The sequence below is a fragment of the Narcine bancroftii genome, chromosome 14 (assembly GCF_036971445.1).
Source record: "Narcine bancroftii isolate sNarBan1 chromosome 14, sNarBan1.hap1, whole genome shotgun sequence".
NCBI classification, from domain to species: domain Eukaryota; kingdom Metazoa; phylum Chordata; class Chondrichthyes; order Torpediniformes; family Narcinidae; genus Narcine; species Narcine bancroftii.
Genome location: NC_091482.1, coordinates 2,455,735 through 2,472,866, shown reverse-complemented (window position 1 = coordinate 2,472,866; position 17,132 = coordinate 2,455,735). Strand labels below are relative to the sequence as shown.

At 47.5% G+C, this 17,132-nt stretch overlaps 1 protein-coding gene across 6 annotated transcripts in view; it reads right to left on the bottom strand.

Annotated features, from left to right (window-relative positions):
- Positions 1 to 556: 556 nt before the first annotated feature.
- The window catches only part of LOC138749454 (transient receptor potential cation channel subfamily V member 3-like), a 38,111-nt gene continuing 21,535 nt past the window's right edge, over positions 557 to 17,132 (bottom strand). For all 6 annotated transcript variants that reach the window (XM_069910803.1, XM_069910804.1, XM_069910806.1 and 3 more), the window contains 9 exons: positions 16,600 to 16,776; positions 15,876 to 16,034; positions 14,772 to 14,846; positions 13,746 to 13,819; positions 10,876 to 11,041; positions 8,176 to 8,242; positions 5,513 to 5,781; positions 3,071 to 3,207; positions 557 to 1,458 (listed from right to left, as the gene is read on the bottom strand). In XM_069910803.1, coding sequence (XP_069766904.1) covers positions 1,395 to 1,458; positions 3,071 to 3,207; positions 5,513 to 5,781; positions 8,176 to 8,242; positions 10,876 to 11,041; positions 13,746 to 13,819; positions 14,772 to 14,846; positions 15,876 to 16,034; positions 16,600 to 16,776 — 1,188 coding nt within the window. In that variant the 3' untranslated portion in view covers positions 557 to 1,394. The remainder of the gene's footprint in view (positions 1,459 to 3,070; positions 3,208 to 5,512; positions 5,782 to 8,175; positions 8,243 to 10,875; positions 11,042 to 13,745; positions 13,820 to 14,771; positions 14,847 to 15,875; positions 16,035 to 16,599; positions 16,777 to 17,132) is intronic.

The following is a 17,132-nucleotide window of genomic DNA, read 5'->3' as shown; positions in this document are numbered from 1 at the left end:
GCCAGACTGATGGACATTCTCCAGCTGTTTTCTGTTCCAGAATCTGTAGCTTCTCAAGGGTACATGAACCAACTTTTGTCCAGTCCAGTTCTCCCACCCGCTTAAAACCAACTCATTTTTGCTCGTTCTCAGTTCTGACAAACTGTTGATACTGCCTGAACACATTTTGGGCAGTGTGGTTAGCGCGACTCTAATTCAGCGCCAATGACCCTGGTTCAGATCTGCCACTGTCTATAAGGAGTTTGTACATTCTCTCTGTGTCTATGTGGGTTTTACCCGAGTGTTCTAGCTTCCTCCCACCGTTCAAAACGTATGGTGGTGGCAAGCTAATTTGGGTGTAATTGGGTGGCACAGGTTTAAATGGGTGAATTCGACTTCTACCTTGCTGTAAATAAAACTTAAAATGTTCAGCGCAGAGGGGCTTCCAGCCTCTTCTGATTTTGATGCAGGTTTCCAGCATCTGCAGGAATTCTCTCTGGTCCCAGGGTTTCTCCAATAATGTTTTAATAATGTATGACTATGAGAGAGACCTGCCACAAAAAGAAGTTGGAGGGACTCCAAACAACAGTTCAAGTTTATTGACACATGTACTGAGGTGCATTGAGAGAGTTAGCCCATCTTGTCGACCTGTACAGAGTACAGAAGTAAACCCGCAGTGCAGAGTGCAAGGGAGACACCCAGGAGCCAGCAGATGCTGCAAAAATCATTCTTGTTCTCCCACCGATACAACCTGGCCCAGAGATCTCCCAGCAGACTGAAATTTGAATGAACTTGGGCACAGGGTCCAGCACAGACACATGGGCTGAAGGGTCTTTTCCTTTGCTGTACTGTTCAAATGCATTTTTGCTTGTGATCTGGCCAATGAGAGAGAGAGAGAGAGAGGCAACTATAGAGAGGAAATGGGTCAGGGTCCTAGAGTCTCACCTCTCCACAGATGCTGTCTGGCCATCTTGTGTCTCCGGGGAGACCAGGCGTTGTGGTGAGATATCTCAGTTGATCAGAGCTCAAAGCACTGGTCATCTTGAGGGATGGGCAGTCAGCAAACCCTACAACTGGAGGGATGGGGTGGGGGAGGGGAAGGTGGGAGACACTGACCTCCAACTGCTTTACAGTGACAGTGGGTGCTCGGAGGGGATGGAAGAGAAATCACTGCCATCTCCAGGGGCAGAAGGCATCCCTTGAATTAAAATGCTGATACTGCAGGTTGATGATCAGGGAGATGGTGGCATCCAGCAAAGGTTTCTCTCACGATCAACTTCATCGAAGGTTTCCCTCAGTCAGCCCTCGCAGTCTTCAACAATGACAGCCTTTGGATGGACTTCCACTTGGAATGGGAGGTGATCTGTGGTGGTATGAGGTGCTACCCAAATGCAGCAGGGTTCTGGGCTCGCCCGCTAGCCCGATTCCACCAGCGTCTCGATCTGGGTGTCCCACTCTGCCCACTTCATCTCATTTACCCTGTCATAGGGGTCAGAGAAACAGGTCATTTACACAGAGCAGATCAGCCCCCTCCCTCCCACCCCCACCCCCCCACACACAGCCCTGACCAACACCAGAGTCTCACTTCCCCAGGAACCTAACCCGGTTCTCCAACAAGCCAGAGCCAATGGGCTCTTTTCACGAGCTCAGTCCTGGTCTCCCACCCACCTGCAAACCTGGGGGCCTCTCGTTCGGCCCCCAACAATGCCTGTGATCCATCACACCGCCCTCACAACCCAATCACCCCTTTCAGTCAGCTGGGAGGCACACTAACCTTCCAATCCAGGTGACCTCATGAATCAAATGCCTGACAAACCTATTACAATTTTTTTGAAGAGATCACGTGGGATCGACAGGGGATATGCAGTGGATGTTGTGTATTTGGACTTTTGGAAGCTTTTTGACAGGGTGTCACACACAAGATGAGAGCCCATGGAACTACAGGAAGGAGACTAGCGTGGGTGGAGATTTGGTTGGTCAGCAGGAAACCGAGAGTGGGAATAAAGGGATCCTTTTCTGGTGGCTACTGGTTACACAGAACACCAGTGTGTTCTGCAGGGGTCGGCACTGCTACTGTTTAGTGTTCATAAACAATTTGGGCAAATTTGCAGATGACACCAAAGTAGGTGGTCAGGGAGGTGGTGCTGAGGACACGGAAAGGCTGTAGAGAGACTTGGATTGATTAGGAGAATGGGCAAAGAGGTGGTAGATGAAATATAATGTTGGGAAGTGTCCGGTCATGGACCTTGGTAGAAGAAATAGACAGGCAGACGACCATTTAGAGGGGGAGAAAATTCAAAATTTGGGGGTGCAAAGGGACTTGGGAATCCTCATGCATGATACCCAAAAGGTTGTCCTCCAGGTTGAGTCGGTGAGGAAGAAGGTGAATGCAGTGTGGGTGTTAATTTATAGAGTGCCAGGGATGTGACGTCGAGACTCTGTAAAGCACTGGTGAGACCTCACGTGGAGAACTGTGGACAGGTTTGGGCGCCGTATTTGAGAAAAGACGTGCTGGCATTGGAGAGGGTTCAGAGAAGATTTACTGGGATGATTCCAGGAATGAAAGGGTTAGTGTATAAGGAATGATTGGTGGCTCTTGGAGTGGACTCGTTGGTGTAGAGATGAATGAGGGGAGACCTCATGGAGGCATTTCGGATGCTGAAAGGCCTGGACAGAGTTGATGTGGCCAGGATGATTCCCATGGTCAGGGATTCTCAGACAAGAGGGCACAACTTCAGGATAAGAGGACATCAATTTAAATCAGAGATGTGGAGAAATTTCTTTAGTCAGAGGGTCTTGAGTCTGTGGAACAGGTGGCCGTGGAAGAGAGGTCGTTGGGTGTATTTAAGGCAGAGATTGACAGGTTAGTCCGGACATCAATGGTTACAGGGAAAAAGCCAGAGAGTGGGTGGATGGATCAGCTCATGATAGAATGGTGGAACAGACTGATGGGCCAATAGACCAATTTCTGCTTCTAGATCTTCTGCATCCTCGCTTGCTCTCTCATGTCCAGCACTGACCCCATCACCTCTTACCAGGGTGGTACCTCCCATCTGCAACGTGATACCTGGGGCTATGAGTTGGCGATTACCTCAGACACCAGCGTCTGTCCTCCTTGCCCTCAGGGGTAAGTCCCACCGTCACCTCCGTGAAGCTGTGGCTGTTTTTACACCTCGTCCGAAGCCACCTGGGCAAATTCCGCTCAAAGTAGAGAGTGGTGACAGCCCTCTGCAGGGAGAGCAGCCAGTTAGACTGGGTGGGGAAAGACCGCTCAGCCCCTCTGCTCCACACTGTTTTCCTCGCTCCCCAGTTTATCTAGCTACATCCCTTCTCATTCTCCAGGGAATACTGTATATACTATGTAATCTTTGAACCTCCTTCCTACACGCTCCCTACCCCCAACTTTTTTTGCCCAAAAATCGGGTGTTTTTATATGACCTGTGTAAAAGTCAACTTCCTATTTTTGGCCCTGTCCGCCCGTCCTCCCGACGCTCCAACCACCCACCCATTCAAGCTCCTGATCACGGACCCTCACCCTGGCCATCTGCCCACTGGAGCTCCCAACACCCTGACCTTGGACTTACCACCTGGTCCCATCCATCCAAGCTCCTGATGGCTTGAACAATGCAGGTACTTACTGATGTCAGAAATTTGACTTGTGTAAAAGTTGGCCCCTCCCCCTTTGTGGCCCAAAAAAGTCCAAACAATTTGACAATTACACAAGTAAATAAGGTATCCTGATTGGATTTGTTGGTAACTAGCTGGGGTTTACAGCTCTTACCTCTGGCCCACCCCACAACTTGTTCCATCTTCTTGCTGTCCCTCTTATATCCACAATAAAGCAGAGGATCATCCTTCAGAGACAGGATTAGTGGGACACATACGGTAATGGGAGTGGTACAGGGGGCTGCACAGTAACCAGGGAAGGGGAGGGTAAATCCTGGAATTCTGAAACTTGCAAATACTCAGCAGGTTTGGCAGCAGTTGTGGGGAAAGACATTTCAGGTTATTTCCCCTTTGTCAGAACTTCCAGGAATGGAATGGAAGGGGCAGATCTTGCTGGCTACCTCATTGCAAGCTGTTGGGCTTTTGCTATTTAACGGAAGCCCCAGTCATTAAACCTGGGTTCACTGAGGAAAGGGAGCTCAAATGGGCAGGTGGCCAGAGGCATTGGGAGCTCGAGTGGGCAGGCGGCAGGGGGATTGGGAGTCCAGTGGGTGGACAGTCAGGAGCTCGAGTGGCCGGGCGGCAGGGGGATTGGGAGTCCAGTGGGTGGACAGTCAGGAGCTCAAGTGGGTGGGCAGCAGGGGCATTGGGAGTCTAGTGGGCGGACAGTTGGGGCTAAAAATAGGAGGTTGACTTTTAAACGGGTCATAAAAAAACACCCAATTTTTGAGCCAAAAAAGTTGGGGGGGGGAGGGGAACTATTACACAGTAAGGATGATTACACGACTCTATATGGTATATCTGTGGAGAATGGGAAAGGACGTATAAACTGGTGATGGGGAAGAGGGCAGTGGCAGGGAGAGCTGGATGGGGATCCAACAGGTGCACACTCAGTCCATCTACATTCCAAAACCATAGATAAAGAGAATTGGAGTCGGCAAGGGTTGTGAAACAAAGTGGAACTTAAATGTTTTATTTATTCGTGTTGTTTTAGGCTTTTACCCTTTGAACTCCATGTCCCAGTTTTCAGAGACTACCAACAAGCACATATGCTCCGCGTCCCGGTTTTCCAGGACTGGTTTTATACCCAACCACCAGCTACCTCTTACTGGTGTTCGTACTGTAGTTTACCCACAGACCCAGTCCGGAGAATATATTATGAAAGGGGAAAAATGGCCAGAGTCAAAGAGGTTAATAACATAGAAATCCACAGCTCAGTACAGGCCCTTCAGCCCACAATGTTGTGCTAACTTAATAACCTACTCTAACAACTGCCTAGAATTTCCCTCCTGCCCAACCCTCCACTTTTCCCAATCACTATTTTATAAAATGGACAATTCTTGCTTTCTAAAGTTACTTTTATGTTCGTTGTTTTAACTGGTCATAGTGACATGTTAATGTCATTGAGGGCAGTTATAGCTGTAAGCTCAAAATGGTGGCGAGTTCAGGCCAACAATTCCAGGAGGGATCCCGACAGAAATTGAGGGACCCCAGCTGCATCAGTGGATCCAGGCAGTGACAGGTCCTGAAGGGGAGCAAGGTGCTGTCACTGGGGTCAGGGATAAGCTGCTTGAAGCTTTCCAAAGGCAACAGTCAAAGGGGTAACTCTCAAAAAGGATGTTGGGTAGTTGAAGAGAACAGGAAGACCGTAGGACTAGTTGGAGAGATCTACCAAAAGGCTAGTAAAGGTAGCACAGGCTGGATGGGCCAAATGTCCTCATCCTGTGCGATTCCAGGATTTGATGTGTTTCTCCATGCTCACTATTCCCTCGTTAGTTTCAAGGGAACCTGGATCGCAGGGAACTGACCCATAGTCCCCACCAATAACCCCCAGATGAGGTCCGTGTGAACACCCCCGCAGCCCCACCTGGAGTTTCCAGATCTTCTCGCTGTCACTGGAAATCTTGGTCACAGTCTCCCCCATCAGTGCGATCAGCATGTTGAGCAACAAGACGAAGGTCAGGATGACGTAGAGCACCAGCAGGGTGTGGAAGAAGATGGGGAAGCGTGAGTGTTTCTGGATGCCCAGGTCCCCCAGGCCGATGGTGAGTTTGAACAGCTCCAGGATGGCAGTGCTGAAGCCATCAAACGGGCACTCCGAGCCCGAGGGACACTCCTCAATCAGCGAGGCGAGAGCTGCAGGCAGAGTCAGAGGCACATGTTGGGGGTGGGGGAGAGAGAGAAATAAAAAGGAAAAGATAATGCGATACAAGAGCAAGGGTGGCCAAACCATGGCTCACGAGCCACATGTGGCTCTTGATGCGTGATGTGTGGCTCCTGGGAAATATGTTGGCTGAGACCAGAATCGTACAAGCTACGTGTACTGTGTGTCCAAATTCCACGAGTGACCACGGACTCTTGTCTCAGCCTGGCCGCCTGCCCATCCCAGCTCCCAACGCAGGTAGTTATTGTGGTGAAAAAACAGTACCCTGATTGTACCCTGAAAGTTGGTCCACAAAACTTAACTATTACAAACGTATCTACAATGGATGTTCTTTTTAATTATTGAAACTACTACAAATTAACAGTTTAAAAACTATATACATGATTAAATATTATTATGTACATGTATTTCTTAATAATTATAACTAAAGGTGCATGTAAGTGTAAAACATGTCTGTAATAGTGAGGTGCAGGACAATGAGACATGCAAAGACTACATGTAAAGGCAGAGTTGTTGAGGAAAGAAATGGTCTCTCATGCATCTACTTCAGTGCGAGGAGTATTGTCGGGATGGAGGACGAGCTTAGAGCGAGGATTCCCATGTGGGATTATGACATTATTGCTATTAGTGAGACGGTTGCAGGAGGGGCAGGACTAGCAACTCAATGTTCTGGCTTCCGTTGTTTCAGACAGGATAGAGGGGGAGGGAGGAAAGGAGGAGGAGTGGCATTGCTAGTCAGGGAAAATATCACAGCACTGAGGACTCATCGACAGAGGCCATATGAGTGGAGCTGAAAAATGGGAAGGGCATGAACACGCTAATAGGTCTGCATTATAGACCTGGGAATACAGATACATTGATCCCTGAAGGTGGTGTCGCAGGTGACAGGATTGTAAGTAAATCTTTTGGCATCTGAGCTTTTATAAATAAAAGTACTGAGTATCAAGGTTGGGATGTTATGTTGAAGTTATTCAAGACATTGGTGAGGCCACACTTGGAATATTGTGTGCAGTTCTGTTCGCCCAGCAGCAGGAAAGATATCAATAAGATTGAAAGAATGCAGTGATTTACTAAGATGTTGCTGTTCACCCTATCAGAATCTTGTAGTCCTTTATTGTCAGCTCTCACCGCTCCAGAGAAAAGCCCTAACTCGGCTCTCATGCCTCATAAGATACATTCGCCGACATCCTGGTAAATCTCTCTGCACCCTCTACACAGCTTCCACGTCCTTCCATGAAGGTGACCAGAACTGAACACAGTACTCCACGTGTGGCCTATCCGCAGTTTAATAGAGCAACATTACCACATGGCTGTTGAATTCAGCCCTCGGAGGTAGTGCAGAAATAAACCATGAGGGCAGAGTGAGGTGTGGCAGAGAAGTTCAGTCTAGCCTCATCATTTCACAAATGAGGTGTGATGCATTTTGTAAGGACTAATTTGAAGAGAGAGTGTATGGTTTATAGCAGGATTGTTAACAGTGGGAAGAGCAGAGGGACCTTGGGGTCCAAATCCAGTCATCTCTTAAAATTCCCGTGCAGGTTGTCACGGCAGTTCAGACAGCATATGGTATGCTGCAACACCGCACCCTGTTCTTTACGCTTTATTATTGCCCGTTGTTCTGCTCTCAAACATGGGTTGACTTACCTGGATAACACACAGAACAAAGCTCTAGAGTTTATATTGGCACATGCAGATATGAACAATTCAATTCAGACTCTGCCTCGGGAAGACTGATCAATTACTTGTGTTGTTCATATTCATGTTACCCCAACCCAAAAACCGTGGGGAATAATCCCAGGGATGAACTGGGGATCAATCAGCTCCTGTTGTGGTTGAACCATTGCAACACACAGAGCACATGGCAGCAGTCAGGAAGGCCAACACTTGCGTGAATCCCATGCTTGAGGAGAGGAAGGGGAAGCAACCCACGGGACAGTGACCATTGAGGGGTTCTGCGGTTGAAGAACGCACAGGCGAGGAGCTGTTGGTAACTTGAGGCAAGGACCCACGCAGGCTGTGGGCTGCTGGCGAGTGCGTTTAAGGACTCACGCCAGGCTACGGACTGCCGGAGACTGGCTCAAGACTGTCTGAAGGGGGTACCAGGTATCAGAACCGAGATGAAAGAGGGTGCTGGGGGCTTTCCGATGGTGTCTTCCCGATGGTGTCAGAGGTTTGGATCTGGAGTTTGGGTTTGCTGATAATTCTGAGAGTCCTGGAGGTGAATCTACGGGCACTCAGTGACTCTCTTTTGTAAGGGGTGTTGGGCAATTTCTGCTGATGACGAATCTTTGTCTACAGTCGACCAAAGGAAATTTTGTGGAATATCACATTTTCTGTTTTATTACATGACAAGAAGGTGCCTTTACCTGCTGCAAATCCCACAATGAAAACCACGTAAACCAAGAGAAATCTCAGGATATCCTGCAGAATAATCTGTCAACAGAAGGCAAAGTTATTTGGTTAAACCTGATGGATTTATCCTCACCGAGAGACCGATTACCCAGTGAAGAGGCTGCAAATCTGAAATAAAATCACAGAAAATGCTGCAACCACAGTGGGTCAGGCAGCTCAGCAGAGTGGAGGCAGTGAATGTTTCAGGTCCAAGACCCTTCTTCAGGACTGCTAACACTTTCCTGAGACGTTGACCATTTCCCTTCATGGAGGCTGCCTGAACTGCTGAGCGTTTTCAGCTTTTTCTGGTTTGTTTTACTTCCAATTCCTTGCTGCCCGGACCGAGGATTTCAAACAGCTCTGGACAGAAGCCAGCCACAGCTGATATGGACACTGGGCAGAGATGCAGGAGAAACCAGTCCTATTGTATCTCCTGTCCCCCCTCCCCTCCCCCCACCCCCAGGGCCCTACACCAGTAGTGCAAGGTCCCACCACAGCCATGTGATAAACCACACCCTCATTCTGTAGTGCTGTTGGACTTAGGGGGAGTAGAGCCCAGACTTTGTGCATCACAGGTTGAGGGACAATGCGAGAGACACAGAGTAATGAGTGACATTGTTAGGTCAGATCTGCTCCAGGGTGGAATGTCACATGCCATATATACTTGGGTAAAAGTTGATTCTCCCCCCCCCCTCCATTTTTGGCCCCAGCCACCCACCCATTAGAGCTCCTGACACCTCCAACACAGAATTACCAGCCGATCCCAGCCACCTGCCCGCCCATTAGAACTCCTGGCACCTCAAATGACACAGGTACTTAACACGGTCAAAAGTAGTATCCATGTAATTGTCAACCCCACAAATTTAACATTAAAAAAGTCCAAAAACACAACTATATAGAGTACTCAACATAACCTTCTGCATGGTAGGTTAGATCACAAGACATCCAAGGAGAGCTGGGCCAATGGATTCAAGCTGGCTCATGGGAATGATGGTTTTGGATTGGAGGTCTGTGACCAGTGACGTGCCACAGGGGTCAGTACTGGGTTTACTGTTGTTTTCTATATTAACCACAGTCAACATTAGTATATTTGCAGATGAAATCAAAATTGGTGGTGTGGTGGAGAGTGAAGGATATCTAAGATCAATGAGCGGCAAATGGAATTCAACTCTGACAAGTGTGAGATAGTAAATTGCGCCAAGTCAAACCAGGGTGGCTCTTGTACAGTGACTGGCAGAGCCCTGCAGAGAGTTGCAGAACAGAGAGACCCAGAGGTACAGGTGCATAGTTCTATGAAAAGTGATGACTCAGGTGGTCAGGGTGGTGAAGGTGTCTGGAACACAGGGTGCAGTGAAAGTCCAAAAATCTGGATCCAGAAATCCGGACCACCTGAGAATCCAGACTTCTTGAAAACCCTCAGCTTTTGCGGGCGTGTGTGCGGGTGTAAGGTCCACAGATGACAGTGGCAACAAGCGACCACTCAGAAAAAATGTTGGTGTTTTAGTACTAGCAAAATGTACCTGTTTACTCTTCCTTAAATTTGAATCCTAAAAGTACTGCCAGAGAATCTGAAAATCTGGACCAACCCTCCCCGAGCTTTCTGGATTTTAAGAATTTTACTGTACAAATGTTGGGACCTCATGATACACCTACATGAGGCATTGGTGAGACCACACTTGGAGAACTACAGGAAGTTCTGGTTACCCAGCTACAGGAAGAATGTCATCAATTGGAAGGGGTGCAGAAGAGATTCACCAGGATGTTGCCTGGATTGGATTGATTGTGTTACAGGTCAACACCGCTTCTCTATCTGTACGTAGAGGTGTCAGCTAAACTATGCTCTGAAAACAGTCACTGATTTTAACAACTCCTGGGCCAACACGAAGAATTCTTCTTTTATCAAGATCTCAAACTACCTAAATCTTTACAGGGATAAACAATGTCGTTGGTTACACTGGCAACAAAGATTTTGTTTCCTGACCACTTTATGATGGATTTTATGGATTTTGGGCTGCTGATCATGGATCATCTTAAAACTTTCATATCATGTACTGTTTTTTTTAGATATAACCTATTTTTGTGATTTCCTGACATTTTAAGTCTGCTTCAAGCAGACAAAACAATGAATATTGTTGAAAATTCATTTTCTGCATTCGCACTTGGATGTCATCCCTGCTGATCTTGGTGCCGTCAGTGAAAGGATTCACCGGGTCACTGCGATCATGGAAAACCAGTATCAGGACAACTGGAATCCATCAATGCTGGCCGACTATTGTTGGACTCTGACTTGAAAGGCATCAGATGCTGAGTACAAATGAAAATCAGCGGCAAAACATTTTTAGGTCAGATATACTAACAGCATCATTATGCGATTAAACATACTAAATTTAATTTAATGTTTCTCCACCTTCCAACGTGATACAGAAAATCTGAAATTATCTTTGTGTTCAGCTTGAAGATGTCCATCATAGTCCCCAAAATGTTTTCAGGAAGAAAATCTTTTGGAAAAAAATCTGTTGTCCAGTATAATCTGCTAACTTCCAGAGCTGTGCTGTTTCCCAGACCAGCACATCTCTTGGTGAGGTGTTCATTTGGAAGCAGGGAATTGAACAGCTGTGAGGATGGGATGCTGAGGACAGAGCAAGCGCATCTGGGACTCGCCAACTGGGACGTACCTTTTTAATCATGACACAGTAGATTCCAGTCAGTTTGAAGCCCCGTGTGTAATACAAGACGTTGAACCAGCCGAGAGCCAGAGACAGCACCAAGAGGATTCGGGATCCCTCAAAGTCCACCCAGCACAGAGAACTGAAGACAATCACAAGCCCCGACTGCACAAAGCTATCAACGACAACAACAGAAAAAATTCTCAGAGATGTCACCAGGAGGAACAAGGACTTTCCTCCCTGAGGTGGAGGGCGATGAGGGGGAAAAAAAACCATGAAGGACAGAGACCACATAAATGGTCACATTCCCTTCCCAAGATAGGGGAGTCTACAGCTTGAGGGCACAAGTTTAAGGCGAATGGGGAGAGATTTTGAAGGGGACCTGAAGGGCACCTTCTTCACACACACACAGAGGGTGGTGGAACGAGCTGCCAGAGGATGTGGCTAAGGCAGGAACAACTGGCATTTAAAAGACATTTAGTCAGGTATGTGGATAGGAAAGGGTTAGAGGGATATGGGCTAAATGCAGGAATCTAAAGCAGACAAGTGTGAGGTGTTGCATTTTGGAAGGACAAACCAAGAAAGGACGGATCGATGCCGGATACAAACAATTTCCTGCATCAGTTGTACCTCACACAGCAAAAATTACATAATCAAAGTCCGAAATTTCAAATCTTTGTGTTTCAGATGTAGTGTAAAGGTTGGAACCTTTATCCACTCCACCTGGATATGTATGAAGGTGAGATCCTTCTGGGTAGACCTGGGGACATCTTAAAAAAAATTACAAATGTGGAGTTTCCACAAGATCCAAAATTGTTTCTTCTGGGAGTCATTTGGTGAAGTATGGTTTAGATTATCCAAACTCCAAATTCAGTTTGTGGAGATCGCTGAGGAGTGTATAGTGGTTACATGGAAGTCCAACTCTCAACTGAGTATTACATGATGCAGAGCCGCATCCCCTGGAGAAGATCACGTATCACTTGAGGAAAACGTATGACACGTTCACTGAAGTGTGGAAGCCGTATCTGAGGCACGGATATGATCTCTACCCACTCCCCACCCCCCTCTGCCCCTTCCGAAATGAGTTAAGAGACAAACAGTCCTGACAGATAAATAAAGAAGAGACTGAATTAAGGTTGTGGTACAGATGACATGAGTTTTAATTTTAATTTTTAGTTTAATTTTTATTCCTTAGCCTTTTATGGCCTGTTTCCGTACTGTAATTGTTATAGATATATATATATATATATATATATATATATATGGTTTATTTAATTTCTGGGGAAGGGGTAAAATATTATTATTAATATATGGATCTTATACTGTGTGATAAGAAAACGTCTTATATTGTTTGTATCTATTTGTTTGAGTCTTTTAAAATAAAATATTCAAAAAGCATGAAAGGATGTACACGGTAAATGGTCGGGGACTGAGGAGTGCGGTAGAACAGAGGGATTTGGGAATCCAGATACATAATTCCCTGAAAGTGGCGTTACAGGTAGACAGGGTTGTAAAGAGAGCTTTTGGCACATTGGCCTTCGTAAATCAAAGTATTGAGTACAGGAGTTGGGATGTTATGGTAAAGTTGTATAAGACATTGGTGAGGCCAAATTTGGAGTATAATGTGCAGTTTTGCTCATCTAACGACAGGAAAGATCTCCATAAGATAGAAAGAGGACAGAGAAGATTTACTAGGATGTTGCCCGGACTTCAGGAACTGAGTTACAGGAAAAGATTAAAAAGGTTAGGACTTTATTCCCTGGAGCATAGAAGAATGAGAGGAGATTTGATCGAGGCATTTAAAATGAGGGGGATAGACAGAGTAAATGTCAATAGGCTTTTTCTACTGAGGGTAGGTGAGATAGAAACTGGAGGCCATGGGTTAAGAGTGAAAGGGGAAAAGTTTAGGGGGAACTTCTTCACACAGAGAGTGGTGGGGTGTGGAACGAGCTGCCAGCTGAAGTAATTAATGTGGGCTCAATTTTAACATTTAAGAGGAATTTGGAATTTGGGATGGGTATGAAGAGCTATGGGCTAGGCACAGGTCAGTGGGACTAGGCCAAAAAAAATGGTTCAGCACAGACTTGAAGGGCCAAAGGGCCTGTTTTTGTGCTGTAATGTTCTATGGTTCTAAATGGCTTGGTCCGGTAGACAACTTGGTTGGCATGGATGTTGAGACACAGGTCCTGTGTCCCTATTGTAGAATTCCATGACTCTAAACAAATTTAGACAATACAAGAAATATTTATGATGTTTTTTTTTAAATTCAGCATGATAACCTGCTCTTCAGGCCCACGAGTCCTTGCTGCCCAAATACGCCGATTTGAACAATGGGAGGAAACTAGAGACTCTGGGGAAAACCCATAGAGACACAGGGCGAACGTGCAAACCCATTACAGACAGTGCGGTATTCGAACCCCAGTCCCGATTGCTAGCATTGTAAAGGCGTAGCATTAATCACTACACCAACCATGAGATGTGTCTCACTGATGCTGAACTGTTGGAGGGTACTGGGGCGGAGAGGTAGAGGTAGCAGTGGGCTGTGCTCTTATCACCTTGGCAGGTAAGGAGAGTGGAGATCAGGGCGGGCCATGGCAGCAGGTTCCACCTCCCAACACTTCAGCTCCCTCCTGATTTCGAAAACCTGGGGGTCAGTGCTTATGTGGCCACTGTAGACTACCCTTGGTGTGGGGAAAGTGGAAGAATGGGGGGGGGGGAGAGCTAATGGGGGTGGTGGGGAAGAAACAGACACACTGATACACTCTCCATTCATACCCCAACCCTTCTCACCAGCTTGCACAATGGATCTCACGCTCTGCTGCCCCATTGCAGCCACCACCCTCCTTCTCACCGACTCACATTCGCTGACTCGGACTTACTACAGGATGTGGAAGGAACCATCCACCAACACAGAATGCAGGTTGGAGCGCCTCAGGTAGACCATCTCAGTCCCCTGCAAGGGACGGGAAGAGTTGTTCAGTGTTTGTTGGCAGTTCTGCACTTTGGCTGGAATGGGCAGCTCCCTGCCCTGTGGCCGAAGAATGTCACCATGTTATCAGGTTAAACATTAAAGAGGTCAAAATCTTCTCTATGGTTTTCTGACATTATTGAATGTGTGGACTCCAAGCCCCCAGAGAAGCAGTGTTGAAAACTGTAGGCCGCTGGCAAAGAGGGCAGGGCCCCGCTGGGTGTTGGCACCATTCTCCAAGAGCAGCAGCTGCCCATGTCGAGAGGGTTGCTGGGGCAACAGTGACTGACCACACTGAGGACAAGCACCCTCCACAGGGGACACAAGTCAGACTTTAGGTCAACAAGAGATTAGTTCCCGGGATCCCGCTGGCCGTCTACATTAATGACAGGTCATCTGGATTGGAGACCGAAGATGGACCACTGGTGTGATGGGGACCTTTGTGAGCTCAAGGGCAGCATGGTAATGCAGCAGGTAGGGGCTCCAGCAACCCAGGTTTGAGCCCAATCTTGGGTGCTGCCTGTGTGGAGTTCGTGTGTTCTCCTTGTGACCACATCGGATTCCTCCCAAATCCAGAACCGCTCCGCACATTTTTGGGATTGGGGGAATTTACTCAGCCACTGTAAATTGTAGCCCCCCCCCACCATGACTGGGGGAGGAGAAAAATGAAAGGGAAGTTGACAGGCGCGTACGAGAGGGAATAGGTTGTGGATGGAGTACAGAGAGGGGGCAGAAAGTCAGTTAAGATCTCAGCCTCCAGATTCAGTGGTGTCGCCAGGTGGATTGGGAAGTGGCGAAGCCAGGTGGATTGGGAAGTGGCGATGCCAGGTGGATTGGGAAGTGGCGATGCCAGGTGGATTGGGAAGTGGCGATGCCAGGTGAATTGGGAAGTGGCGATGCCAGGTGGATTGGGAAGTGTTGTATGAAGAAAACTTACCTCCTTAATCAGGAAATACACAGCTGCCAGAATCATGTAGATTTGACCTTTAACCCAGGTCATGCAACCTGATGTCTGTGCAGAACGAGAGGAGAGGGGCATTAATCACCACCAATAAAACAGCTGGCAAAAAAATCAACTGCACTGTAAAGACAGGAGCAGACCAGCCTAACATGGCCGAGGTCCAAAATTCTGAAAGGAGTGGATAAGTTAGAAGCAGGGAAGTGGTTTCCACTGAGAGGAGAGAGTAGAACCAGGGGACATTGCCTCAAGATCCAGGGAAGTGGATTTATAACCGAGGTGAGGAGGAACTGCTTCTCCCAGAGAGTTGTAAATTCTCTGCCTGATGGAGAAATGGATGCTGACTCATTAACACACATGGGTTCTTAATTAATGGAGGATCTAAGGGATGTGGGAAACAGGCAGGTAAGTGGAACCAAGCCCATGGACAGATCAGCCACAATGTAATTGACCAGCAGAGCCGGGTCGACGGGCCAGATGGCAAACTCCAGATCCTGTTTATGTTCTCGTAATCCACTGGAACTATGGTGGAGGCTGGTACAACAAGGACGCTCCAAAGACTCTTAAATAGGCACATGAATGAAAAAAAATATCTCGAGGGTTATTAGAGGAAGAGGAAATAGTTTTGGAGTAGATTTTCATATGTCGACATAGCATTGTGGGCCAAAGGGTTTGGGTGGTGATTTAATTCCCTCTCTAAACCACAAACTCCATCTGTCATTCTTGTTCCCATCTCCATGATCTAAACCTTCTTGTAGTAAAACACGCAAGTCCACAGACACCGTGGTTGAAGTAAAAACAACGCTGGAAACACTCAGCAGGTCAAACAATGTCCTTTATACAGCAAAGGTTAAAAAAAAGGTCTTCGGTTTGTTGACATTTCTTTATTTGTTTACACGTGTACATTGAGTCAGGTTTTTTTTGCACTGCCAATAAGTGGTCATTCTGCCTGGCCCGCAGGAAAAAGAATCTCAGGGTTGTATGTGATCTCATGTATGCTCTCTGTCAATAAACCTGAAACCTGAATCCACCGTGGTCATCTTGAACACAAAGATACGGAGTGGGAGCCCCTCTCCGCCTTACCTGGTTTCCCTGGGGTCTGTGGGAAGCCACGATGGTCAGACACAAGATGTAGGAGAGGTAAAAGAGGAAGCTGACCAGGAAGATGTAGGCGCCAAAATCCTCCCATTTTGTCTGCAGAAGCTCGTTCATTGGTTCCACACACAACATCTCGTGTCGGTTCTGGAATCAGTGAAGACAGGGTTTAGTGGCCGTGTTTGTCAGACTGTTGGTGCCTTGTGTAATGGGCACAGTTTCCTCCCATCCCAGGGCATGGGGATCCAATTGGCATGGTTACCATATGAGAGACATCCCAAGGGGATGTCCTGCCATGAGGTGCCAACAGGTGATCCATCTCTCCGAACTATCAGAGGGGCAGTTAACAGGCCTACACCAGGCACCACAGTTGACTTGTATGTACCCGAGTCACACACTCCCATTGTGATACCCAGCCGGACAGTACATGCTGCAATAATGTGCATGTACACAATGTGTTCCAAGTTATAGGAACACCGAGAGATACACACTGTGAGGCATGCGTACCGTGACACGCATGTATCACGTGACAGGAGACACGCACACCGAGGCACGAGTACTGCGAGGCAAGCACAAAACGCGAGACGCGTACACTCCATGAGGCACACACACTGCGGGATGCACGCAAATCACAAGACACGCACGCCACAAGACGCGCTCTCACCACAAGACATGCACACCACAGGACGCGCTCTCGCCACGAGACACGCACTCTATTTCTGCTGCTGTAAACTATGGTCTGCAACACCGAGTTCTCCTCGACTGTGTCAACGCCCGACAGGTCGTAGAGGGAACAGGTGACAGGTCCGTATTCCCATTCTGTGAACTTCCTGGAAAGGTGTTTGAACTTTTGCTGTTTTATTTCTCTTCTCAGAATGTGTTTAAATATCTGCAGAAATGGAGGAACAATTTAAAATCCACTTCCTCTGGCAGCTCATTCCACACACCCACCGCCCTCTGTGTGAAGGTGCCCCTCAAATCCCTTTTAAATGGGGCGGCACGGTTAGCGCAAAGCTGTTACAGCGCCAGCGGTCGGGACCGGGGTTCAAATCCCACGCAGTCTGTGAGGAGTTTGTACGCTCTCCCCGTGTCTGCATGGGTTTTTCCTGGGGGCTACGGTTTCCTTCCACCCTCCCAAATGTGCTGGGATTTGTAGGTCAATGGGGTGTAAATTAGGCACCATGGACACGTGAGCCGAAAGGACCTGTTACTGTGCTGTACGTCTAAAGCTTAAAAATTAAATCT